This window comes from Podarcis bocagei (genome assembly GCF_964188305.1).
Source record: "Podarcis bocagei genome assembly, chromosome: 6".
Taxonomy (NCBI): Eukaryota; Metazoa; Chordata; class Lepidosauria; order Squamata; family Lacertidae; genus Podarcis; species Podarcis bocagei.
In genome coordinates, this window is record NC_138130.1 from 22,064,209 (window position 1) to 22,091,853 (window position 27,645).

Here is a 27,645-nt window from a genome sequence, read left to right on the forward strand (position 1 = left end):
ACTCCCGGGTCTCTGTGCGTCTGTGCGCGCGCGCAAGGCAGCGAAGAGGGCGGGCAGGCGCACAACACAGCCGGGTTTGGGAAAGGGGTGAACCTGGAGGAGGAGCGAATCCTGACCCTCCTCCTCCGCGCACGGGTCCGTAAAGGGAAAGGACGAGGCCACGAGGAGGAGCCACGCTTCTCGCGCAGCCGAGCCGGGCCTATTGGCGCGCGGCGGCGAGGCGGGCGCCCCTCCCTTCCTCCCCAAAAGAGTTCTGTGAAAACTCGGAAAGCGAACTCGCTTGTAGATGGTTCAGATGCACTATTCATATGCATATATAGATATGTCTTGCCCGCATCAACCTCTGCAACCACAGCGCTCGGCTTCGCCCCCGATGGCGCACTCTTCCAATCATAGGGCTGCGGTCCCTTCGGCCCCCCAAATAAAATATATGCCCCTAAAGTTGATGGGCATTGCCATTCAAATTGTGTGTGTGTCGTCTTGGGATCTATTTTGCGGGGTGGGGCTTACCCGCCCCCTCCCCATATTTTATTCAGATCGGCCCCCTTGTTTCTCAGATGGACGGATGCCAATATATAGGTCCCAGTCGAATCGAACTCTTGATGACAAATGTCTCCATTTGTGTCGTGTGTTTTCCCAACTCCACTTTCGCTCCTCCCTTTCGTGTGACCCTGGGCCATTCGGAAGTGGGCGGAGCCAGGCGCAGTTGACGGGGTGATTGCCAGGATCCTGAGGAGGGCGGCGGGGGGGAGAGGGCGCAGGGCGCGCGTACTCCTCTTCTTGTCTCCCCCACCCCCCCAGCCTTCCCAGCACCCTTTTCCCGGATTGGGAAGCGAAATCGGTGCAGGAATTCGCACGCGCTGACCTTGAGATTCGATTCAGGAGGCATCTGCGGCGAGCAGGTGCATAGCTTCTTCAGCTCTGCTTTGTGGAAATGGACTGCCGCAGTTATGGCTGTTTTAGGTCCACTATTCATCCAGCTAGCGGTTTAGAAGTCGTGCAGGTTTTCTAGTGCCACGGTCTCCGTAGCTAAGTGTGTGTTTTCCTTCTCTCTCAGCCCAAGCCAGCTAACGAGAGGCTACTTGCAAGTCTGCCTTACAAAAAGCACACTTCAGTTAACTGTCCTGTGTGGTTCATGCTCAAAGGGATTTCTTAAGGCTCTGGTGCAAGGGCAAAAGAGGAAAAAAGCAAGGCACAGATTGAAAAGAAGATAATGGTAGTCATGCTAATCTCAGACGCTCCCCTATTTTCCAGGAACAGTCCCAGATTTACAGAAGCCATCCAGGTTTCTGATTTGACCCCAGAATGTCCCGCTTTTCCTTGGGACGTCCCTATTTCATTGGAGAAATGTTGGAAGATATGGAGTTAAGTGAGCCAAGAAGATAAGTAACCTTTAGAAGACATCTGAAGGCAGCCCTGTACCTCGGGTTACATACGCTTCAGGCTACATACGCTTCAGGTTACAGACTCTGCTAACCCAGAAATAGTGCTTCAGGTTAAGAACTTTGCTTCAGGATGAGAACAGAAATCGTGCTCTGGCGGTGCAGCAGCAGCAGGAGGCCCCATTAGCTAAAGTGGTACTTCAGGTTAAGAACAGTTTCAGTTTAAGTACGGACCTCCGGAACAAATTAAGTACTAATAATAATAATAAATTTCATTTATATCCCGCCCTCCCCAGCCGAAGCCGGGCTCAGGGCGGCTAACAACAATAAAATAGTGCAACATTCTAAAACCTTTCATTATAAAAATTAATTAAAATCCAATTGATGGCAACCAACTTAACTTAACCCAAGGTACCACTGTATAGGGAAGTGTTTAATGTTTAATATGTTGTTATATATATGTTGGAAGCTGCCCAGAGTGGCTGGGGCAACCCAGTCAGGTGGGCAGGGTATAAATAATGCAATAATTATTATTATGGAATAGGACATCCCTGTTTTCGTCGGAGAAATGTTGGAAGGTATGTGATCTCAGGTAGCAGGTTATCCATTCTGTTCTTCTGTGTGGGGCTAATTGACAGAGACGGGCAATCAATTTCCTAACAACTCTTCATGCGGTTATAATTGCCTACATTCCTTTCTTGGGATGATCAATTAACCATTATCAGAAGTTTCTGTTTTAATGCAGTAATAGCGTCACACCCACAACCTCAACGCTTACACAATCAAAGAGGTTGCAGATGCTTAATGACACCAAAAGGGCTGGATGAGGTTTCAGCAACACACTCAACCTCACTGGTTTCACAAGGGAGGCTGTCGAGATAATTCAGCTCAAGAATGTGTAGTGTTTATGCCTCACATAGAGTGGCCAGTTGGCAAAGAGGGAAGGGCTCCTGCAACTTTCATAGTTATGTAAAAGCCCCACCTGCTGAAATTCCCTCTTCTGGCATACATCCATGTATTTCCAATTTAAACCCATTTGACAACCGATCTCTTGCGACAAAAAAAGGCGGAGGGAAATGATTTTGAAGGTTCCTGAAAGGTTAGCGTTGGTTAAAACTATTGTTCCTCCTAAGCTAACTTTTCTTATTCAGAGCTTACCAATTTCAGTTTCTTTTAAACAGCTTTGGAGCTGGCAGCGGCAGCTGAATTATTTTATTTTTGCTTGCAAATGACCTAGAAAAGGTGGGAAGCTGCTGTGCTTACCTTTAAAATGGGGGGGGGGGCCTTCCTGATTTAACTAAGTATTGCCAAGCAAACCAAATTAGACATTTTGTTTCCCACACATTGGATGATACCAATAGGTGGGTACAATTAGAAACCCAAACTATTAAAGGGATCACAACTATATCATGTTTTTTTGTTTTTATTATGTATTTCGTGTTTTCATATTTTGATTTTATGTTGTAACTACCCTGAGACCTGTGGGTATAGAGCAGTATACAAATATAATACAGCATAAAGGTAAAGGGACCCCTGACCATTAGGTCCAGTCGTGACCGACTCTGGGGTTGCGGCGCTCATCTCGCTTTATTGGCCAAGGGAGCCGGCGTACACCTTCCAGGTCATGTGGCCAGCATGACTAAGCCGCTTCTGGCGAACCAGAGCAGCACACGGAAACGCCGTTTACCTTCCCGCCGGAGAGGTACCTATTTATCTACTTGCACTTTGATGTGCTTTCGAACTGCTAGGTTGGCAGGAGCAGGAACTGAGCAACGGGAGCTCAGCCCATCGTGGGGATTCGAACTGCACACCTTCTGATCGGCAAGTCCTAGGCTCTGTGGTTTAACCTACAGCGCCACCTGCGTCCCTAATAATACAGCATACCCCTTCTTAAAGCATAAATTCAGAACCCATGGCTCATAGATTCATATAAGCCAAGCTAATGTGCTGGAAGGGGAATGTGGGTGTGTTGTTCCCTGCCATGTCGCTGGTGATTCCTGCCCTTCCACTCTTTGTATCTAAATGTACTGTATATCATATTTATTATGCAACTAAGTGGAGGGCTAAGGGATTTTATAGGCTTTTAGGTTTATATGTTGATGGCCAGTGGATGATTTAATTATTTATTTTACTTGATCTGATCCTTCCTTCCACCCACATATACATGGATCTCCCAAAATCCTTCTATCAATGCTTCCGACTTTTAACAAACGCCTATGGTCCTGGTAGCAGCAGTGTATAATTACTCCAGTCTAACATCCATCTGTCCTGGAATTTGCAGTAATGTGGCTGAAGAGAGCCCTGGTCTGTTACCACGAAAAGGGGGCCTCACCATAGCCCATCAATTGCCAATCCCTCTCTGTTATACCTTAAGAAATCTCTTTAGATTGTTGCTTGTTTTGATAATCTTTTTTGGTTTATAAGATAGTTTGAAGATGGGGGTGGTATGTAAGTCATACAGACAGGCCTTTTTTTAAGCTGAGACTTGCCAGAACTCAGTTGGCACCATTGCCATTCTAACAGAACGAGGGAGGCGTTTATGGCGAGTTCCAGCACCTATTTTTTTCTAGAAAAATAGCACTGTATACAGATGAGGAGGAGATAACCCTTTGCAGTGCAAAAGGTGACATTCCCTTCTGGACAGTCTTCCAAAGGCCACATAATAATAATAATAATAATAATAATAATAATAATAATAATAATAATTTATTTATACCCCGCCCATCTGGCTGAGTTTCCCCAGCCACTCTGGGCGGCTCCCAATCAGTGTTAAAAACAGTACAGTGTTACATATTAAAAACTTCCCTGAACAGGGCTGCCTTAAGATGTCTTCTGAATGTCAGGTAATTATTTATCTCTTTGACATTGATGGGAGGGCGTTCCACAGGGCGGGCGCCACTACTGAGAAGGCCCTCTGTCTGGTTCCCTGTAGCCTCACTTCTCGCAATGAGGGAACCGCCAGAAGGCTCTCGGCGCTGGATCTCAGTGTCCGGGCTGAACGATGGAGGTGGAGACGCTCCTTCAGGTATACAGGACCGAGGCCGTTTAGGGCTTTAAAGGTCAGCACCAACACTTTGAATCGTGCTCGGAAACGTACTGGGAGCCAATGCAGATCTCTCAGAACCAGTGTTATGTGGTCCCGGCGGCCACTCCCAGTCACCAGTCTAGCTGCCGCATTCTGGATTAATTGCAGTTTCCGGGTCACCTTCAAAGGTAGCCTCATGTAGAGTACATTGCAGTAGTCCAAGCGTGAGATAACTAGAGCATGCACCACTCTGGCGAGACAGTTCACGGGCAGGTAGGGTCTTAGCCTGCGTAGCAGGTGGAGCTGGTAGACAGCTGCCCTGGACACAGAGTTAACCTGCACCTCCATGGACAGCTGTGAGTCCAAAATGACTCCCAGGCTGCGCACCTGGTCCTTCAGGGGCACAGTTACCCCATTCAAGACCAGGGAATCCCCCACACCAACCCGCTCCCTGTCCCCCCAAAACAGTACTTCTGTCTTGTCAGGATTCAACCTCAATCTGTTAGCCGCCATCCATCCTCCAACCGCCTCCAGGCACTCACACAGGACCTTCACCGCCTTCACTGGTTCTGATTTAAAAGAGAGGTAGAGCTGGGTGTCATCTGCATACTGATGAACACCCAGTCCAAACCCCCTGATGATCTCTCCCAGCGGCTTCATATAGATATTAAAAAGCATGGGGGAGAGGACAGAACCCTGAGGCACCCCACAAGTGAGAGCCCAGGGGTCTGAACACTCATCCCCCACCACCACTTTCTGGACACGGCCCAGGAGGAAGGAGCGGAACCACTGTATGACAGTGCCCCCAGCTCCCAGCCCCTCTAGACGGTCCAGAAGGATATGAGAGTGGAGGGCAAGGACAAAGGCAAAAGTGGGCAAAGCTACAAATGTAATTTTACCTTTGTACAGCAGGCCAGGTTGTATTTGCATTCCTCTCTATCTTCCACCCAGACAAGGAGCATTGTCAGAGTTCATGGACATGTTTTAGACAGGCAGAATCACTCAAGGCAGGGCCCAATGAAGGATGTAAGCTTTCCCTGGTGCCCCCATAGAGGCTCCTCCACCCTCTTAAATTAGCATTTTATTGTAATGAATATGGTGTGTTCCTGGTTGCAGTGATGTAGTGGGGCCATGGATTTACAAAATGCTGGCAATTCCTGCGCTATCCTGATCCTCAACAGTAATGAAACAGAAGAAGAAGAAGAAGAGAAGAGTTTGGATTTGATATCCTGTCTTTCACTCCCTTTAAGGAGTCTCAAAGCGGCTCATATTCTCCTTTCCCTTCCTCCCCCACAACAAACACTCTGTGAGGTGAGTGGGGCTGAGAGACTTCAAAGAAGTGTGACTGGCCCAAGGTCACCCAGCAGCTGCATGTGGAGGAGCAGAGACGCAAACCCGGTTCCCCAGATTACGAGACTACTGCTCTTAACCACTACACCACAGAAAGCCCAGCTCTCTTCTTCCTCTGAGAAAGTAAACCAAACCATTCATTTTTCGAGTCGCAGTTTTATTTCGTTTGCCTTTGCTTGTTTATAATGCAATTCCTCTTTGTTCATCTCTACCATAGTAGGCACCTGAAGCTAGATTTGGCAGTCCTCTGGCAGAAAACAAAGGAAGAGGTGTGTAGTGCAATACCAGGGTCATCAACATTCAACTGGCTCAGATACGTGTTCTCAGGAGGAAAAAACCCCCCACACATGTATAATAGCAATCATTATCTGTAGGACAGCATATCAAAGAGCCTCTAAAGCCTGTATGTTTTGTGATACAACATGAAATTAAAGCAGTTCTGTATAAAAAAATAATACTTTGAATGTCTTTTCATTGTGGCCAGGTGTAATTAGGTTCAGATCCCTTTTTAAGTGCAAAATCTGCTGAGAAAGAACTGGGGGGGTCCTCATTTTCTTCACAGGAGAACAGATTTCTTAATCTTCGCCCTCGGGAGGGAGGGTGTGTATTTTGATGGTGTTCACGAACCATCCCTGCCCAGTGAGAAGGCAGCACTTGTGTGTCTTGGACTAGAGATTCAGTTGTCCCAATGACAGTTTATATTCTCATTCAGCCTTTAGTATACGCTCACATCTGAGTCTGTAAAACAGGTGCATTTCCATTTTCATAAGATGGCGGTTCCTTTTCCCTCTTCTTTTCCTCCTCTACCATTTGAGCTTCAACCTCAACTGGATCCACATAAGTGTAAAAATAGGCCATGATGGCAAAAACAAGGGTAACTGCAACAAGTAAAGCTGCAAACAGAACGTATTCTACCCACTGTAAAATAAAAGTTTTTTAAAAAGGTTTTAGATTTATATATATTTATATTTATATATACAACATGCTATTGCTAACGAATAATGCATTAATTCAAAGAACAAGAGGATTTTTAGCAGAAGTCATTACATTATTTTAAGGCTTGTTTCAAATATTAGCACAGTCACATGAAGTGCCCTTGGGAATCCAAACTGCCTAGCTTACCTCTTTTAGGAAGTAGCACGTGGTTCAGGAAAATTGAGATTGCAATCCTAACTGTGTCTACTCAGAAATAAGTCCTGTCGAATTGAATGTGGTTTACTCTCAGATAAGGGGGGTTGCAGCCTGATGGGGAACAAATTTCCTTGCACTCCACAAAGGCAGTGGATAAGGAGCAGGGGTAATTTTTGTAGGATTGTGTCTGGCACTTAACACGGAAATTCTGGTATCTATAGAACCTCACTGAGATTTCCATTTCTATAGGTTTAACAGAACCTTTCTTTGGCTATGCTATTATTACTACTGCTAGTACATGGGCTACAAAATTGTGCTCTGCAAAAACTTAAAACTTCTGAGTCGTTAATTGAAGTCTTCCATCTTTAGATTTGCAAGTCATGTCACAATTGCTACCATCCAACTATCAGAGGTTACAAAGAAAGGAACAAAGAAAGGATAACAAGAAGAGATGAGGAAAACAACAAAGAGAGGAATGGACAGAACTGTGAATATTAATTGGACAGAACTGTGAATATCAAAGCAGCAGCAATAGAGCTGATTGGATCCCTTTCTGAGCTCGAAGCATGGGTCCCCCCAACAAAAATTTAAAATTTGGCTCTGTAATTTGGAACTAATGTGATTTGATTGGTTTGTTAATAAAAATTATTTTTTTAAAAAAACAACAATTGCTACCATCCAGAATCACCAGATTTCCTGAAGTTCTCCGACCTAACCATATGCTTTTGTACCAAAATTAAAGTTCCAGATGTTGAGTGTGAAGGTTCTCCAGTGACTTATCCCCGCTCCCCACCCATACAGGATACAAGATATACAGCCCATATGAACACACAAGCCTTATTGAACACAGCAAGACCTGTTTCTGAATGCATAGGATTGTGTTGTTAATGCACTGGACCCCTGCTATCTTCATGGAACCTATACCAAAGATTCCAACACGTAAAACTAACGTTAGAGATCAAGGATTCAAAACCATCTGTATTTCTCGCTGTGCATCGTATTGACATCTTTGCATGCTTAGTATTCTATTGAAACTACAACTCTGCCATAGTAACAGAGCTGTGTTTTAGTGACTGTTCTCCCCATACAATAGTGTTCACCAGATATACAAGATATAAAAACTTGTAGCCCTGATGTTAAGACAAAGTTTACTTTACCTGTTCTTCAATTTTTGAAGCTCCAGCTATAATAAGAACAATGATATTCCCCACAGCCACTGTCAACAGCCATCCAGCTTGCAAAACAGACTTCATGTTTGCAGGAGCCTACCGAAACAAGTTATTTAATTGCACATTGTTTTGAGGTACAGTATCGAATATTTATGATTCAAAATTGGCTTTTCAAGGGCCAGTTGCATATTTAGCAATTATGTCAAGGCTATGGGGATGGATTAAATACAAAACTCAGGAGGCAGATTGCAACACTTTCCTTCCCCACTGTGGTTCCAGCTAAAATCACCCCTACACTTGTTTTTTGCTCTTACTAGGGCGAATGCCATCCACACGTGGGGGGAGGGGTATTACTGGGGTTGCAATGGGATCGCAGTTCCCATGGAGAAAAAAATGTCAAGAAACATCCACCCACCCACTCTGTTGAACTTTCTATTAATTGTTTTTAACACTCCTGATGTGATTGCTATATGCACCATCTAGTTTTGCCCTCCTGGTGGTTGGATGTAGCTCGTAATCGTTTGCAAGCTAAGAAATTACTTCTGGAACAGAGTAGAATTCTTTGTTCTTTTTTGATCACACCTAGTCACAAAAAAACCCCATAGCTTGGCTTTACGGAATCACATGCTCTGTCAGTGGTTCTCAACCTGTGGGTCCCCAGATGTTGTTGGACTACAACTCCCATCATCCCTGAGCTCTGGTCTTGCTAGCTAGGAGTGATGGGAGTTGTAGTTCAACAACATATGGGGACCCACAGGTTGAGAAAGGGTGAACTGTATCAGATTCTACATGGGAAGTACTGTGCAGACTAGAAAAATATTCATAACCACTGAAAAATACAAATCTGAGTTCACAGAACTATGCTGTGTGTGTCAGATGGCTTAGGATCCATCTGACATACATAGATTCTACAAGCTCACTTGCAAACCCTACTGCCGGTCTTTCCTTGGGAGCAGTCTGCATGTGTTTCTACTTTATAACATCTCAAGGCTACCGTTGCAACTGAGACATCTCTCAAGCAAAGTCATCTTACCTGGTCATATGAAAACGATAGTCCAGTGACTGAGAAGACCACTTCGGCACAGGTGATAATGAAATACTGAGGAATTTGCCAGGCCATACTGATTGTGTTGGGTTGAATGTCTTCAACATAGTTGAGGAGTACTTTACTGCTGTTGCACTGAAAGGAAAACCAAATTATATTAATCCACACAAAGCCCTGCATTTTAAATAGGCAGCACAAATTAAAAATAACTTTAATCACAGCGTAAACTGACAGTGAAGACGTAAAATATGAATAACTGCAAAAGACTACCCCTTTTTTAAGTTGTTCACATTAAAAAAGATTATTATAAGCAAAGCAACAATGAGAAACACAGTGATCTCAGGTGCACTTGTCCAGAGATTCTGATGGCTACAAAATCTCCACTGTGCACACTGACAGAGCTTCCATGTCACCAAAGACTCCGCATTCATTTCGATGGAAGAAACAAGGGAAAGCTTGAAGGGAGATATGGTCTCCGCTAAAGTGAATGGGAAAGCATGTTCATATAAAGAGATCAATGTGCAGTGAGGAGCACATGACTATGGATTAAGTATGGGAGTTGTATATTATTACTACCTAATAATAATAATAATAATAATAATAATAATAATAATAATAATCCCAATTGACCGAGTTGCCCCAGCCACTCTGGGCAGCTTCCAGCAAATCAAAACACAGTAAGATATCAAACATTAAAAACTTCCCTATACAGGACTGCGTTCAGAGGTCTTCTAAAAGTCAGATAGTCTATAGTCAGATAGATAGCAACTAAATCTTCAATAGATAGCAGATCATCCAGGTATGTTTTAATTTGAAACCAAAAGCCTTTGAATTATAAAGTGGCTTGTGTATTTTAAGTTTAAACAGATTCTATTTGCATTTACTGTGACTTCCATCATTAGCTATAACCAACTCTTCAGTGCTAATCTTTTATGAAGGCACATATGTTTACAACAGCAGTATACTGTTGCTTTGGTAACTTTGGTATGGTTATAGTGTGATATTTGTTATATATCGGTACTGGTGAGCCTATGGCTCTCTTGATACTGTTGGACTCTAACTACCATCAGTCTTAGCCAGCATTGAGAATGGTCAAGGATAATGGCAGCTGCAGGGTCACAGACTCCCTAATCTTGATATTTATGGTCAGATAGCAAGCCATAACGAGGATAAAAACCCCATTATAATTCATGTGAAATAATTCATGCACCATTGTTAACAGGTACCCAGAGACTTTCATTCAACTGCCAGTGGTGTTTCAATATTCCTTAAAGATAAGCAAAACAACTTACCCCATCTACTACAATAGAATAAGCGCTGCCATACCCAAATGTCAAAGACTTGCCACTGCAGTTACGAAGATCGCTGAGAATGGTAACAGTGATTTCTTTTCTGGGAAGAAAGATGGGAGGGGGGAAATGAAGTCTGATCAACACAACCTACCCAATTTAATTCACTTATATGAAGCTATAGTAGAAGAAGAAGAAGAATTGCTAGTATTAAGAGCAACAGCCTGAGCATTATTTGTTCAGCTTACGATCATTAACCACGTGCATTTCGGGTTAACAGCTTACTCCCAGTTCTAAAGCTTGCTGTGACAGGACATTGTCTAAGGAAGTTTTTCTGACCACTCTCCCAGTGCACCATCGTTACTAGTGATCAAAATGAATTATATTATTCCATAGCACAGGCATAGGCAAACTCGGCCCTCCAGCTGTTTTGGGACTACAACTCATCATCCCTGACCACTGGTCCTGTTAGCTGGGGATGATGGGAGTTGTAGTCCCAAAACAGCTGGAGGGCTGAGTTTGCCTATGTCTGCCATAGCATTTAAAAAGTAAAAGCTACCCCAATTAATGCATGTTTCCTTAATGACTTCTCACCAGGAACTAGGAGGCTCTAGAACAAAAGGGGGCAACCTTTTCGGCTTGGCAGGCTAAATCTGTGTCTTTGACAGGTGGGTAGGCCTCTCCATTTCACCTGCCAATAATCCGACACCATGATGATGATTGCCAGGCCCTGTCAAAGCTGGCCTGCAAGGGTAAAGGGGAGTCACTGACCAAGTTTAATCCCGCTTTCTGAAAGCAGTCGATCTAGTCACATCTGTAACTGTTCCATACTTGACATTACATATGACTTCAGGTATGGAGCAGGTGGATGTGGTTTGGGGAATATGGCCTTGGCAGGTGAAATGGAGAGGCCTTGTGGGCCAAAATCCACCTACAATCCAGCTGGTCTAGAAAAAGAGCATTTGATTTACACAGCTTTCTCTCCTGCCAACCCCAATGCAATCTTCCAAAACTCACCCACGCTTATTGGTCAAGCATTCTCACATTTGGATCTTCTCTCTTTTCAAGCTGACTCCCACCACCCCACCTGTCTTCTGGCAGCCAGCATTTTATTTACTCATAATTACCTTGGACTTTGCATTTGTTCCAGGGCATGGTGGGGGAAATGGCAGCCCCTGACAGCAGCAGTATTTTTTGTGGTGGCTGCCATCATATTAATACAAAAAGTGTGCACATTTTCTCCCTCACAAGACTAACAGCAGTTTGAAGGGGCCATTTAGAACAGGCAAACAGTACAGCGCAAGAGGGACTAAAAATATCTCCACCATCACCAGTTTATCAATCAAATTCCGGGCCTCATAGCTCTATTGCAGTGAAAAATACATTCAGAGATCCAGTCACAGATTTTCTGCCTAATATACCCTAGTCTATTGAAGCACACATCCCATGAGTATTCTCAGTTCCTTAAAGATACTCAGATTTGTTGTAGCATAAGATTTCATGGACTAGAACCCACTTCATCAAATAAATGTTGGCACTGAGACAAATAATTGCAATAAGACAATTATTTGTTTTATAACTAAAGTTTTTACTTGTACCGTATTTTTCTGTGTATAAGATGATGGTTTTTTCTTAATTTTTTGAGTAAAAATGGGGGGTCATCATAAACACGGTTTTCAGTAGGGCGATCAATAACTTTGAGGGCAATCACCCCAAAGTAGCTCAACAACTTTGAGATCCCCCCCAAAAGTTTAAACTACTGATTTCTTAATTAGGGGTTCAAAAAATAGGGGTTGTCTTATACACAGGGGTATCCTATACATGGAAAATTATGGCATATATTATATGGTTGTAACCCACCCCATGATCTTTTGGTAAAGGGCAGGTTTAAAAAATATGGCAAACAAACAATAATACTTACTCTCCTCTTTGGAAAGCCGTGTAGTTTGTGGCAGAAAAATAATCCACATATCCAAAGGTAACTCCATCCATAGTGATATTAATAGTTGAATCCATATTGTTTATGAACCTTTAAGACATGATTTAAATTAAGTGTTTTTAAACAACACAATTTATCAGGTATTGTAGAGGTGGGGAACTTTTGGGCCATCAGTTGATGCTAAACTACAACTCCCATCATCCTTGGCCAACTTCTATGAGCACTAGCAAGCATTCCCAGACGTTTGTATCAAACTATTAATACAAACTATGAAGTCCAGAGACTCCATGCAAGGTAATATGAATTTGTGACACCCAAGACTTGAAGGTCTGTGTAACTTAAGTGAAAGGACATATTTATTCTTTCATTTATATACAGTGGTACCTCGGGTTAAGTACTTAATTCGTTCTGGAGGTCCGTTCTTAACCTGAAACTCTTCTTAACCTGAAGCACCACTTTAGCTAATGGGGCCTCCTGCTGCTGCTGTGCCACCAGAGCACGATTTCTGTTCTCATCCTGAAGCAAAGTTCTTAACCTGAAGTACTATTTCTGGGTTAGCGGAGTCTGTAACCTGAAGCGTATGTAACCCAAGGTACCACTGTAATGGATAACTCAATAATGGTGAACCTTTGGCCCTCCAGATGTTGCTGAACAACTTTGTTAAGAAAGATATGTAGCCAAAAAGTTCAGTTTCTCAGTTGCTCCAATTTTTGTTAAAGGAAGTTGTTATATCTTATGAAATCCCATTGCTGTTGAAGCATCATTCAGACAGGAATGAAACATTATAGTCCATGCATGCATACTGCCAAAAAGTTCAGCCCCACTAAACTAGGCCTAGGGATAGTCAACACATCACTACACGTAGTTGTTCTGTACCCACAAGTAGGCAGCAACAGGTGGACTGGCTGTGCGGGGCAGAGCAGAGGAAATTGCAGCAGAATGCCCTATGTTTTGAAAATCACTAGTGATTAAGGTGGGGAAAATGACACAGGACTCGTTTCCCTTTGAACAGAAGTCAATTTCTAAAATAAAATTAAAGAACATAAAAACGAATATATTACCTGATCTCATTGTTTCCTTGATCTGGTTTTTCTGTGAGGCCATCCACAAGCTGAGAGAACGGAGATTTTGGGTTAGAGGAGTCTAATGGCTATTTTATAATGCTATTCATTTTTAACCAATGCTTTGTACAAACGATAATTCAGCATTCATAAACAGTTCTTGTTCAACTTGAATCAATGCTCCCATATTAAAATGCTTATGCAACTGAAAACAGGGGTGGACTGTGTCCCCTTTTGAAATATGGGTGAAGATGGAGAAATATGGATCCTGGGATATGCCTCCATGGACCATAACATCATAGGCAGCTTTAGACCTTGGATTTAATGGTCTCACAAGGTCTCCTTCGGGCAGCCTTGTGTGATATTTTAGTTGTGAACCACATCATTAACATTTCCCTTCTCCCTGGCTCCACCGCTGCTATTCCATGTTTTAGAAATGCTTCTTCGTTCCTGATATGTTAGAGCAGGAGAAAGCTTGCCAAGCCCATTAAAAATAATAATAAGAATAATACTTTGATCATGTGTGGTTTTACATTTCGAAAACATTTCAATCGTCGTAGCATCGTGATTATGCTGAACACATTTACCTGGGAATAAGCACCACTATGTTTTAGAAAAGGGTAATATATTCTAAATTCAAAACAATAGCGTGAGCACCTGTAACCAGGTACATGCCTAGCTGGCTGCCTCCTGACCAATTGCAGATGTTGGGCCTGTTTGTCCCTGCCTCCCAACAACTGCAACTCTCAGGGTGGTCCTGGGGGAGGGCCTTGCAAACCCTGGCTGCACCTCTGTATAGAATTACAAGCCAAGTGTTAATTAGCATCAGTGTTAATCACCGTTGAGGACAACAGACTGCCCTCCTATCAAGGATTTGAAGTCAGCTATCAACACTGGTGAATACAGAACTCTGGTTATCCTTAACCAAGATTAATGTCGGTGGAATCTAGACACAAATAAAGAACGTTGTGGAAATGTGTTTTTTTTTAAAAAAAAAAGTTTTGAAAAAATATTGAATTTGCCATAGCTCACCATCACCATCTAGTGTCACATTTGTATAATGCACTTACAACACACTTAAAATGTTTTATTAGTACAGCTGTATCAGCCCTTTTATGTGCTTCAGTTTCCCTCAGGCTTCCAACGAAGACAGTTTTTTTCCAGAAAGTTGCCAGAAGTATCTACCTGGCATTGGACTTCCTGAGTATTATTTTGATATGCAACAGAAACTAGAAAGCTGGTTTCTTAACTAGCTTTTAAACTGACTTACCAGCTCAGCTTGGACCCCAGCTCTATTTGATATTTGAAGGGTGTGACGTTCTTTTCCCACGTAAACAAACGTTTGATTAAAAAATTCCTTCCCAAAGTTTATATCAATATTTTTTAACTCGGTTGTGTCAAAAGTGAAGTAGTCTGTCTATAAACAAAGATAAAATACAATGAAACAGTTAACATTCCTTTCACCAAAGAACTTTGATAAAGCTCAGCTTGCCTCTTATATTACAGATCACAACAATTACAGCTACACACAGTGCATGTGAAGTTCATAGGGTGTTTGTTTGTTTGTTTGTTTGTTTGTTTGTTTGTTTCTCTCCCTCCCTCTCAAAAGAGGTAGTAAATCAACACTGATGTACAGTGGTACCTCGGGTTAAGTACTTAATTCGTTCCGGAGGTCCGTACTTAACCTGAAACTGTTCTTAACCTGAAGCACCACTTTAGCTAATGGGGCCTCCTGCTGCTGCCGAGCATGATTTCTGTTCTCATCCTGAAGCAAAGTTCTTAACCTGAAGCACTATTGCTGGGTTAGTGGAGACTGTAACCTGAAGCGTATGTAACCTGAAGCGTATGTAACCCGAGGTACCACTGTAACCTTTTCCTCCTTCTCATAACATGAAAAACTGGAGTATAACAACCTTTATGGTAATCCAACCAGTGGTGGAGGAAGGGGGCGGTGTGGCGGTCCACCACAGGTGTCACCACTGAGGGGATGGCAAAATGCCTGGCGGCACTCACCGCAGGGCCTGCAGTGCACCCAAGCCATGCATCTCTCCTGGGAGAGACGAGTTGGCTTGAGTGCACCCAGGCTCCGCGCTGCTCCAAATGGTCCACCGGCCACCTCCCCATCAGCTGTAGGGCGGCTGAGTGGGAGGAGGCAGGCAGACTCCTTGGAGGCCCCGCGGAGCGTCCTGCCCTGGGCTCAGGGAACGCACGCCGCCCCAGGCGCCCAATCGACTTGCTCCGCCGCTGAATACAACTGACATAGACCTGGAGCTACGGTGGATGCTGTTAATAAAACAAGAAACCAAAAACAATATTTGGGGATATAACAGAAGCACTAGTTCCAGGATATAAGAAATTGCACTCCATTTAGGCTATCCTGTACAAACTATCACATTTTAAGAAGGATAAGCTATAAGCAACAACTCTACGGAATAAGTTTTACCCAAAGTTGACCCATTGAAATTAAAGGACTTTAGTCCTGTTCATTCATTTTAATGAAAAACTTAGATTGGTAAAACCACCCTTAGATTAGAAAAAATAAGAATGAAGGGAAATATTTCTGTTGCAGCAGAAAATATGGAAAATAATTGTTTTGCCTTGCTACTGAAGCCAGTGCTTTTTTCTGGGGGTACTCAAGGGTACATAGTACCAGCACCTTTTTTCCAGATGTTGTGGCACTTAGGGTAACAACTTCATGGTAAGCACCTTTTTTTTCTTAAAGAAAGCACTGGCTGAAGCTGTCCCAAGAACCCTATTGGACATTAAAGCAGGATCTAAATGGAATTTCAGTGTACCATTTCCACTTTTGGACTATTTAAATCGCAAACCATCCACCAGTGAAAACACCAAAACATGAATAAATGGAATAGTTATTACCAAAAAAAGCACATGTCACAGATTCAAATAATACAAAAGTTAAAATTAAATGCGCAATTAATTCTCAAAACTTACTGAATTTGCAGGACCCACTTCAGCAGTCTGATTGGTACCAGTAAAGTTAACTGTTGCACTGGTGTTCCCCATATTTATTATTTTGATTTGGGACTGGCCTGCAGCAGGAAAAACTGGAATAGTTTTCTGTAGAGGAAGAAAAATGTGTAAAAAGAAAAGGGTCACCTTTTTTAAAAAGCACCTCTTTCTTTCCCATACACTAAAAGAAACACCTAAAGTTCCCAAATCTTTTGTTTTTCATAAAATACTAATATGGAAGCAAAGTCATTTGCTTAAACCTTCCCACTGCTACTGATTTTCTCCGGCAAATCCCCAGGCCTTTAAAATAGGTGCTTCCCCTCCCCCCCCTCTCTCAGCTGGGCTCCAAAGGCAAATTAGTCCATTTCAGGGTAAGTTGCATAACTGAGGAGGAAACTTGCATGGAAGTATAATGGGTGGGAGAAAGGAAACACTAACTCACCCTACATTTCTCAAATTCTGCCCTGCAAGTGTGACTCTACCCATATGGCCAATATTTAGGTAAAGGTAAAGGGACCCCTGACCATTAGGTCCAGTCGTGACCGACTCTGGGGTTGCGGCGCTCATCTCGCTTTACTGGCCAAGGGAGCCGGCGTACAGCTTCCAGGTCATGTGGCCAGCATGACTAAACCGCTTCTGGCTGTTAAGTTGTGGGTGAACATATCAGACGACACAGCGATTCTTCCAAAGCAGCTCTTTATTTGTAAGCTGGAACAGAACTGAACTGAAGGGCTTAGTCAGCCTGCTTATATAGAGCTCCACTACCTTGTTACTGTAACAACTTTCTAAAACTATCCAATCACTGAACGTCACTTTCAATCCTTCATTTGCATACAAACTATCCAATCACTGAACGTCACTTTCGATCCTTCATTTGCATAACTATCTACAGTATCCCCCTGCTGGCCCAGGGTGATAACTTCAGTACATAACACCGGCGAACCAGAGCAGCGCACGGAAAAGCCATTTACCTTCCCGCCGGAGCAGTACCTATTTTTCTACATGCACTTTGATGTGCTTTCGAACTGCTAAGTTGGCAGGAGCAGGGACCGAGCAATGGGAGCTCACCCCGTCGCAGGGATTCGAACCACCTACATTCTGATCGGCAAGTCCTAGGCTCTGTGGTTTAACCCACAGCGCCACCCGCGTCCATGGCCAGTATTTAATCCCTTATAAAAGTAAGAAGGGAGGTTGCATGCCACCCTAATCTCCAAGCAGTGCAAAATTCTAGGGATTCTAGGCCAGGGTTTGTGTTTACTTTGGAAATGAAGCAAAGATTGTGGTGTCCTTGTGATATATACTTTATTTACACATATATACAACCTGAGTCTACAATGCAGAGGTTCACAGCATCAACACCCCAAGAGGGCCTGTTTCCCCGACAGCCGCAGCCCTGGATTCAAACAGGAATCAAGCATTGCTCTGTCTCTTTCCAGCTTACTGCTTTGTCTCTAGCAAACTAGGCTCTGCCTCTCTCTTAATAACTATTCCTGAGCTGAAAGGGGAGCCCTCAACCATTTCCCGTTTTCCACAGAGCCCCCTTTTTTTGTTCTCCTGACTGGAAAAGAAAGAGAATCCGAAAGAACCAAAATTGACAGATCCTTCCACCCCTTTTCTCTGTTGTATTTTATATCATCGTATGAAAACCTGAAGCTGCCTTAAGACAGGTCATCTGTCAGTATGCCTAGTACATTATATCCATTTAACTAGATATACTGGTGCTGTAACGGACGCGGGTGGCGCTGTGGGTTAAACCACAGAGCCTAGGACTTGCCAATCAGAAGGTCGGTGGTTTGAATCCCCGCGACGGGGTGAGCTCCCGTTGCTTGGTCCCTGCTCCTGACAACCTAGCAGTTCGGCGGGAAGGTAAACAGCGTTTCCGTGCACTGCTCTGGTTCGCCAAAAGCGGCTTAGTCATGCTGGCCACATGATCCGGAAGCTGTACGCCGGCTCCCTCGGCCAATAAAGCGAGATGAGCGCCGGAACCCCAGAGTCAGCCACGACTGGACCTAATGGTCAGGGGTCCCTTTACCCTTTACCTTACTGGTGCTGTAACTGGAGACCATCTGAATGCAAAGTATGTCCTCTGCTACTGAATTGTGGCATTCCCTTCTCAGATGAATTTTGACCCTATTCAACTCCATGTTCTCCAAAGTGGTCTCTTGTTTTCCCCATAAATATAATTCACCCTATCTTTTCAGCATTCCCTCATATATGAATTCGCTAAGAAGGATGTTGGGGGGGGGAGCATGTTAAATATTTTCAAATTTTCATTGTATGCTTTATTTGCAGGATTTGGTATTTCTGTTTGTCTGATTTGTATAAACAATTTTTAATACTTCAAAATCGAACCTCTGTTCTTTGCCTTAGTGGTAAAAATGAAGACAAAAAGCTAAATGGTGAGGCCTTGCTAGATTTTTTTTTACTTACGTCTATCTGTACCTGCACCACAGCAGCAACGACAAATGCCAAAGCCGCCAACAACATGCCAACTGTCATCTTCCTCAGAGGGCTGGTGAAGGAAGATGGAGAAAGCAGATTTTCAGAAGCATACTTGGCTTGGAACAATGACAGGGAACTCTCTGAAACTCTCCAGATATTTGTTGGACTAGAACTCCCATCATCCCTGCTCACTGGCCGTGCTGGATGATGCTGATGGGAACTGCTGCCCAATAACATCTGAACAGCCACAGGTTCCCTGCCACAATTTGAAATTTAAACCCACTGCTGCTTACAAGTCTTTGAAAATGATTAAAATTGCCCCTTTGCACATTTTAAACTATCCCTGTGAGCATCTTAGAAATATTCTCCAGTAGTCCATGGGAAAATTACTTGCAAAGATGGAACTTATTAAATATCCCCATGGCTTTTAGGGTCTCTATAACACTAATTACTAGCCTAAATTCTCCAGAAAGCCACATTGTTTATAGCTTTTTCACTACATTATTTATAGCACTTAAGGAAGATGGCAGGCTCAAAGCTCATTCCGGCCACTTTCAGACATCACAAAATCTTCCCTTGGCATATAAAGCAATAGCCCATAGAATAAGTGCTCTAGTTTTAGTTATTGATGCTCAGCAATAAAGCCACATTTTTTTCCATTTGCCTGAGGGTAAGACCAAAATTCATCTGAAGATAATTTTCATGAATTTTTTCGTTGTGCGGTACTGCCTAAACTTTGGAGAGCAATTGTCATATTAAAAATGTTTTTAAATACCAACCCCACCTAGTCTGTATGTTTTCCCCACTGCCGCCCAACTTGCTGAATTTCACCACATTCACTTACGTGAAATTAATGTGACATTTCTTAATTAGAGGATAAACAACAGCATCTACAACTGGGACCATTATAACAATGAGGATTGGGTTTACAGTCTGTTGAGAGGAAAGGGGAAAAAACACGAGAAAGTTAATAACTTTCAAACAGCTTATATAAAGGCCGCTTGAAATAGCTGAAAACATAAATATAAAAGCTTACAGCACCTGCATCTGGTCTGGCTGAATCTGAACAGGGCCCTGGAGAAAAAGAGAGAGATGTATATCTTAGTTTTAAGGTACTTGTAAGTTGAAACTTTAAATATCCTTGCCCAATCTAGCCAAGAGTATCCATGCATGTACAGCTGGATCAGACCAAATTCTGTCTATTATTATTATTATTATTATTATTATTATTATTATTATTATTATTATTATTATTATTATTATTATAACATACAATCTAAGATCTGCCCAGAGCTCAAGCAGCTGTGAAAGTTTAAGAAACAACTTACAAAATCTCCATCCATTGTTGTGGCCTGCAATGTCCATCGTGATCCCTTTGAAAGAAAACATTAGAAATTTCTTTTAAAAAGCAATTGTCACTAAATATCCTCAGGGTACAGTAAGTGTCTGCAGAATATCAAAAGTATTTGCTGTACTAGGACACCTTGTGTCCATGTTGTAAAGAACTATGGGTAAGAAACCGAATAAGTAATTTTATCAACAATGCCAAAAGGCAAGAACAACTAATTTTTAGAAGCTTTTGCCAGCCTATAGGCATACCGAAAATAAAAATAACACTCAGCAAATAACTTCTAAGTGGACAATCATAGGTGAAAAATCTGCTGTGCCTTCTCTCACACATAATCACGTATGTTACATCAGTGGACACATAATTAATTATTTTTTTTACAAGCAAGATTGTTCTGCCGGCTAAAACACATACCAATAATAATGAAAAGTATTATAACAAAAATATTGAAAAAATAAACAGTGCATATCCAACGATACATCATGACTTAGATGGGGTGGGGATAGGAGCTTTTTAAACACCTGAATAAATTGTTAACAACTTTCTTTTCAAAGTTACCTGCTGATCAAAAAGTGCCCAAAACATGGGAAGAGGAATATACAGGAACAGCACTCTTAAGACCATCTTTGTCTGGGCAATAAGTCGTTTCTATAACAAAGGAGTGAAACAAATCATCATAATAATTAAATACGAACATTTTAAGAATGAGGTTTACAATGAGATTAGAGAAGGTAACAGCACCCTTTAGAAATACCAGCGACCAACTCAAAGGCTAGGAAAGGAAGTTGTGGAAGCTGGATTTATTAATAGTCCATCTGGAGAACAGCCCATCCCCTTATCACAAAGCTACCGTCCTGTAACTCTTGATGTACAGGCCATGATCAAAATTATTGGAATACAGAGAGAGATAATCCCAGGCTTAAAATTATGTCAGAGGGTAGAGTCTCAGCCTAGGCAGAGCCCAAATGTGCCAGAACAATACAGCTGATGAGACAACACAACCGACATACAGAATATAGGAAGCACATTTCCAACTGCAGCCAATTTGGACCACACATAATCTAGGCGGCACAAGGAGGAGACTACTGGTTCTATTTCAGAAACAATGCAGCATCTTTATCTACCAAAGACTGGATCGGTAAATTAAACACCAGATCTCCATTGCAGATTAGGCACAACTGTCTCAATTGCATTTATTGATTTTAATCTTCTGCTTCCCTTAGATCAGCTTAGTGACTTACTGGACATAGAAAGTTGCCTTACACTGTTTAAAGTCTTAAGTGATGCTTATGCATAGAGCCCTCTTTCTTTTAATTTGACACTAGTTCAAGCACTTATTTAAAGCTCTGAACTCTGTGGATTCAGATCTTATTTGATGGCTGTTGCCTTTCCAATCAGCTGTAAATCCCTGTGTGATCTACTGGACTTGGAAGCAACAGGCAGAGAGATTTTACAAAGGGTTCAAGATGCCAGAAGTCATGGAATCTCCTTAAACTTTGCATTGTTAAGTATAAGGGAAATATGTCATATAAGGGGCCAGGTTTTTAAGCTCTCTGAACAGACAACTAGCACAACTTACATCATACTTCTCGCTAGCCCAGTCCAACCAGTGCTCCCTCTTGGGGTATTGCTTGCTGCGATGTCTAAATCTGTTTCCAATAGAAAACTGCAAAGAGACCATTTACAATTGGTTAAACAATGTTGTTGTTTCCCCCCAAAATTATTTTCACAAAATCTTGTGGAAGGGAAACTGCTTCCCAGCAGACCGAAATGCAAAATGAAGCAAAGACAGAAACTCTGCCAACAGGATATGGCAACTGTCATCACTGCCCACCTCCCCCTCCTTTCAAAGGGTTTACTGTAAACTGTCTGAGCTATTTTGGTAGCTTTATTAATAAAGTTGTTGCATTTTAAATGCAAATGTATTATTTTGTTCTTGTTTTTTAAAATAATATTTATTAAGAATTTAAAAGTTACAAAAAAAGAAAAAGAGTTAAACAAAGCAAAGAAGCAAAAAGAAACAAAAAACAACACAATACAATGCAAGACAAATAAAACAAAACAAAGACCATTTTAAACAATTTCAATGTCATATCTTTCATTCGCTTATTTCCACGACTTCCTCACATCTCCCTTTTTGTATTCCACATCAATTAATTATTTCAGCAATTCCTTTCCATCTTCCTCTGTTTTCTATCCTATAATTATCTTAACACATTCTAACCTTATTTTATTTCCTTTAATGCTCAATTAATCTATTTATACTTAATTCCTTATAACATTTCTGCTAAAGCCATATAACTTCATTCCCACTTTGTTCTAACATTGTTTAATTTTGCAATATTTCTATAAATAGTCTTTAAACTTCCAGTCTTCTTCCACCAGCTCTTCTCCCTGGTCTCGGATTCTGCCGATTCAGCCAGCCAGCAAAAAGCAGATGATTCACAACAAAATTTAGAGGTCTGGCAAGGCAAGTCCACCTCCTTCTTTAGCATCCATTAATATCTTAAATTTTACTCGAGGCTTCCTACCCTGCCATACAGATCTAGAGACATCTCTCTGCCACCTCCTGAAACAATCCCTCCCATCCAAAACTTGCAATGTTTGAAACAAAAGCAACATCCCCGACCTCACCGCAACCCTCGTCCCCACCACAGCAACTCGGCCCAACAATAGCAACTTCCAATTTAGCCCTATTTCCAAATCCCCCTTGTCTTCAAGCCAACGTCCTTCACAGTTGCCCTTGAATAAATTCACATTTCTGGCGGTCATACTAACCCCCCAATACCTCTCTTTCTCAACCAATGTTAGTCCTATCTCCTCCTGAAACTCTATCAAGGTTTCCTTTTCCTCGGGTAGGGCTCTGATCCTCAATTTCATCTCTTTCTCTTTAAGTTCAGTCATATCAGGTGTCAGCTCGTATTCATCAAATCGTCCTTGTATGGATGGGACTCTCTCTCTCTCTCCAGTTGAATTACTTTAACTTCAGCAGCGAGGGTTTTCTCCTTAACTTCATCCGCAGTTTGCCGTATCAGGATAGATTCCTGTATCAATTTCTGGGTGGTTTCTGTATTGATATTCACCTTTTGTCCCAGGTTATTTAAACTTTCTACCATTAAATCATTTTTAATATTTGCAGCATCCACTTTCATATTTATCACATCCATTTTCTTGTGAAGCTGTTCCAGCGAATCATTTATTTTCACTAGTACAATCACTAAGGCCTCTTCTGGCGACATTCCGTCTTTCGCATCTGCCATAACACTCAATAGATTCAAGGTCAACTCACAGTCTCACGGTTTTTATCTTACAACTGGAAATTTCCCAGCCCAGATCTTATGTAGCCGCCAGTTTCAAGAACTTCCACTAGAGGGAAACAGTTTCTATTTGTATTGATAAGTAATATCCTCTTAAAGCACAGTTCAAACGACCCCAAACTAATTTCAATTTTCAGTTACTTTCACTGCTGGAAACAGTAGAAACAATGTATCTCCTCATGCTAGCTGTCAACACGATCCAAGCACTGTCAATAAACGTCTCACCAAAACGTCGGACCTTCTAGCAGCCCGTTCCCAGGGTCCGAGCAGCGGTGTTTTACCTCTCTTGGTCTCTTCCGCAGGCAAACTCAGTTGACAACTTTCCTCCCCCCTCTTCTCCTGCCTCCAAGGGGGGGGGATTATATTCTTTACTTATGGAAAATTAGTCTTTTACAAAAGGCTTTCCAAGACTTCAGCTTGCAGCCTCCATTGCTTCAGTCTATTTACAAAAGGGGAAGGCGGACTTCCTGTATTGAACCTTCCCCGTTTCGATGCCAAATTAGACTTTTTAAAAAAAAATAATCCAATTTTCCCAATTAAGCTCTAATCACGGGTAGTTACTTTAGAGTCAAATTGTCCACAGGAAAAAGTCAGCGCTCTCCGACAACAGCTATGCGGCTTCGCTCCGTGGAAGAAGCAGGTGATTCGAAGCACCGCGCCGCTCACCCCACGTCGCTCCGGATCCCCGAAACCGGGTTTCCCCGCGAGTGGGGGAGGTGCAAAGGGTGCCCGCCGAATCCCACGCTCACAGGCTTCTCCCGCCTGTGATTTTTAACGGGTCTCCGCCTTCACCGTGGCGGCCAGACCCAGATTTCCACGGAGCTGATTCCTCCCGATCAGAGGAATCCAGCCATTGCCGGAGGCGCCTCCCCAGAAGTGCAAATGTATTATTTTGTTCTTCACAGAGTTATATCAGCAGAGACCTCAAAACCTCTGTTTTCTGTACTATATATATGTCTAGACGTAGGTGCTATTGGCAGCTGTTTGTTTTTCAAATATTGCTTTTCCACAATGTTCCAGACAGTCTAGATCAGGGTTTCCGAATCTTGGGTCTCCAGCTGTTTTTGGACTACAACTCCCATCATCCCTAGTTAGCAGGACCAGTGGTCAGGAATGATGGGAATTGCAGTCCAAAAACGGCTGGTGAGTTTCCCAAGTTTGAGAAATCTTTATCTAGATGTTCCTGACAATTCCAGAGTGGCATTTAGGAAGAACCTAGAAAAGTAATTCAAACTAAAACTAGGCTCCTATGTTAAAGGCATTAATCTCTGTTAATCTTTCTATCATCTATCTATCTATCTATCTATCTAGAATTATTGTAGGGACTTATAATGTAATCCTAATGTTTGACTGTGTGCACAACATATCTTTAAAGGAAATTATTTTCCTCACATAATTCTGGGCCCGGTATTTCACCCCTCACAGTTACAGTTCTCAGCAAACAAACTACAGTGCCTAGAATCCTTCGAGGGGAGAAATGTGCTTCAAAGGTGCTTTAAAAGTATAGTGTATACACAGCATTTGAGTGGCATGACCACTCAACAAGGGCATTAACTTCAGTTTTAAACTGAAGTTAGTGTAACAAACTATTGTCTCTCTAGGATCAAACTCGGGGGGGGGGGTGAAATAAAAAATAAATTATTAGAGACTTAATTTTGTGACACTTAACAGTTGTCCTTGAAAATGCTAGCCATGAATTGTATATTGCTTACCGTAATACATTTAGCAACTCGGACCATTACGTTGCCTTGAGGTTGAACTTTTTTGTACATTGTGCTTCCAACTATGAACACAACTGCAGAGAAAAATAAAGAACACCAAGATTTGCTGAGGTTGTAGCAATCTGCGACAGGGCAAGACCATGCCATGCAAGGAGATCCAGGGTGCATAATAGTAATAATAGTAATAGTAGTAATAATAATAATAATAATAATAATAATAATAATAATAATATTTCCCCAGCCACTCCGGGCAGCTTCCAGCAAAACACTAAAATACAATAACCTATTAAACATTAAAAGCTTCCCGAAACAGGGCTGCCTTCAGATGTCTTCTAAATGTTTGGTAGTTATTTTTCTCTTTGACATCTGGTGGGAGGGCGTTCCACAGGGTGGGTGCCAGTACCGAGAAGGCCCTCTGCCTGGTTCCCTGTAACTTGGCTTCTCGTAGTGAGGGAACCGCCAGAAGGCCCTTGGTGCTAGATCTCAGTGTCCGAGCAGAACGATAGAGGTGGAGATGCTCCTTCAGGTATGCTGTACTGAGGCCGTTTAGGGCTTTAAAGGTCAGCACCAACACTTTGAATTGTGCTCGGAAACATCCTGGGAGCCAGTGTAGGTATTCCAAGACCGGTGTTATATGGTCTCAGTGGCCACTCCCAGCCACCAGTATAGCTGCCGCATTCTGGATTAGTTGTGGTTTCCGGGTCACCTTCAAAGGTAGCCCCACATGGAGCGCATTGCAGTAGTCCAAGCAGGAGATAACTAGAGCATGTACCACTCTGGCGAGACAGTCTGCGGGCAGATAGGGTCTCAGCCTGCGTACCAGATAGAGCTGATAAACAGCTGCCCTGGACACAGAATGTACATTACACTAAGTTTATTTGGTCCACAGACCATAAACATAAACATAAACAGTGTAGGTTATCAAGAGAAACTACAGCAAGAAACAGAGAGAGGAAGAAAGTAAGAGCTGGCACTGCACACAAAAATACATGCACACAGACTGAACATGAGAGTATTACAAAACCCATACACAATCAAAAATAGTTAAATGCAAACAATTTGAACTCATCTTCCTTTTAATAATTGTAACCTAATGTTGATGGTTACAGGGAGGGGGAGGAGCCCTTTATCTTAGGGTTGGAATCTGTCATTAAAACTAATATGTAGAATTCATATCATATGAGGTGAAAATAATGTATTGAGGAAATAAAACAATAACTTATATTCCTGTGCAAATTACAATAGAGGGAAAGATATGTAACAACGTTTCGACTGTAACACTTTGACAGGGACAAATTTTCAAGTGCCAAAAGGCAGTCTGGTAAATCAAATTTTCATAACGGCTGACGAAGTCACTTTAAGATCTAGTACAAAAATCACAGCGTTCAGAGTTTAATACTTTCACAACTTAGCTCAGGTAGGAGCTATGGCAAAGGAGTTCCTCCCCATTGACATCTAACTCATTTCTCCACCAAAAGCTTCACACAGGATGACACTGTAACTGCCCGTAAGCATCAGCAAGAGATACCATTGCAAAATACAGATGTTTAGGTCTCCACTGGCAGCACAAAGCATCAGGCCTTGTGACTAGTATCTGGATTCAGTGGAGGTTGGTTCATTAGAGCGAATGGGACCACTAACCTCAACCTGCCTTCTTACAACTAGTCTAAGGGGTGGCACTGCTTCCAGCTCCGTGTGGCCCTTGCAGAATTAAGCAGAGAGGAGGATGTAGACAAAACTGTAATTAGTTGCCTCTGCTTCTTGTTGGCTGTAGCGCCACCTGCTGTTGGTCTCCCCACCTTGTACCCAACCAATACCAATAGGCACCAACCACCACTACCTGGGTTGATGAAGCAAAGAGCGAATGTGTGCCCCTGAGGATGTAGGACTGGCCACACACCCTTCTAACACCCTTTCCCCCCTTCAAATAAAGTCCTATCCTTGTCATCCTTCCACTTTCTTTACAGCTGTTTTTGTTTGCTAACTCTTTCCCCATCTCCTCTCAGTTCAACATAGCATGATATTCCTTCCCAACGACACACGTTTCATTTTTAGCCACCCCAGTTCTTATCTCCTCTCTCCCACCCACTCCTTCGTCAACACCACATTCCTCCTACTAAGTCTGACAGCTTCCCAAACATTAATTTAAGAACAGCAGATTCCTGGCATGCTGTTCCAGAACCTAGTGTAATGTTAGGGTTTGCTCTCTAAAAGTTACAAAAAGTTTACAGTCTACTGAGCACTGCCTCACTGGAGGAACAGCCCTCATATTACAGACTAAGGCTGCAATCTGATGAGGAAGACCTATGCAGATGGGAAGATAAGGGAGTTGCTAATCCTTTCTGTCGAGAAAGTGGTCCAGTTGCTTTTACTTTAGCTGTGGAAAAGATGTGGGAGCCTGCCAATTTCAGAGCTGGGTCTAAAATAAGGCTTGCATGGACGTAGGCAACTTGCAT

At 42.5% G+C, this 27,645-nt stretch overlaps 1 protein-coding gene across 1 annotated transcript in view; it reads right to left on the bottom strand.

Moving 5' to 3' along the window:
- Nucleotides 1-5,893: 5,893 nt before the first annotated feature.
- Nucleotides 5,894-27,645, bottom strand: part of SLC15A1 (solute carrier family 15 member 1) — a 39,519-nt gene continuing 17,767 nt past the window's right edge. Inside the window, exons 9-23 of the mRNA XM_081198389.1 lie at nt 25,181-25,263; nt 21,731-21,817; nt 20,710-20,799; nt 20,132-20,176; nt 19,845-19,877; nt 19,648-19,736; nt 18,792-18,873; nt 16,344-16,469; nt 14,662-14,808; nt 13,392-13,441; nt 12,313-12,420; nt 10,395-10,494; nt 9,091-9,237; nt 8,046-8,153; nt 5,894-6,675 (exon numbers count right to left, since the gene is read on the bottom strand). Of these exons, the coding sequence (XP_081054515.1) occupies nt 6,484-6,675; nt 8,046-8,153; nt 9,091-9,237; nt 10,395-10,494; nt 12,313-12,420; nt 13,392-13,441; nt 14,662-14,808; nt 16,344-16,469; nt 18,792-18,873; nt 19,648-19,736; nt 19,845-19,877; nt 20,132-20,176; nt 20,710-20,799; nt 21,731-21,817; nt 25,181-25,263 (1,487 nt within the window). The 3' untranslated portion in view covers nt 5,894-6,483. The remainder of the gene's footprint in view (nt 6,676-8,045; nt 8,154-9,090; nt 9,238-10,394; nt 10,495-12,312; nt 12,421-13,391; nt 13,442-14,661; nt 14,809-16,343; nt 16,470-18,791; nt 18,874-19,647; nt 19,737-19,844; nt 19,878-20,131; nt 20,177-20,709; nt 20,800-21,730; nt 21,818-25,180; nt 25,264-27,645) is intronic.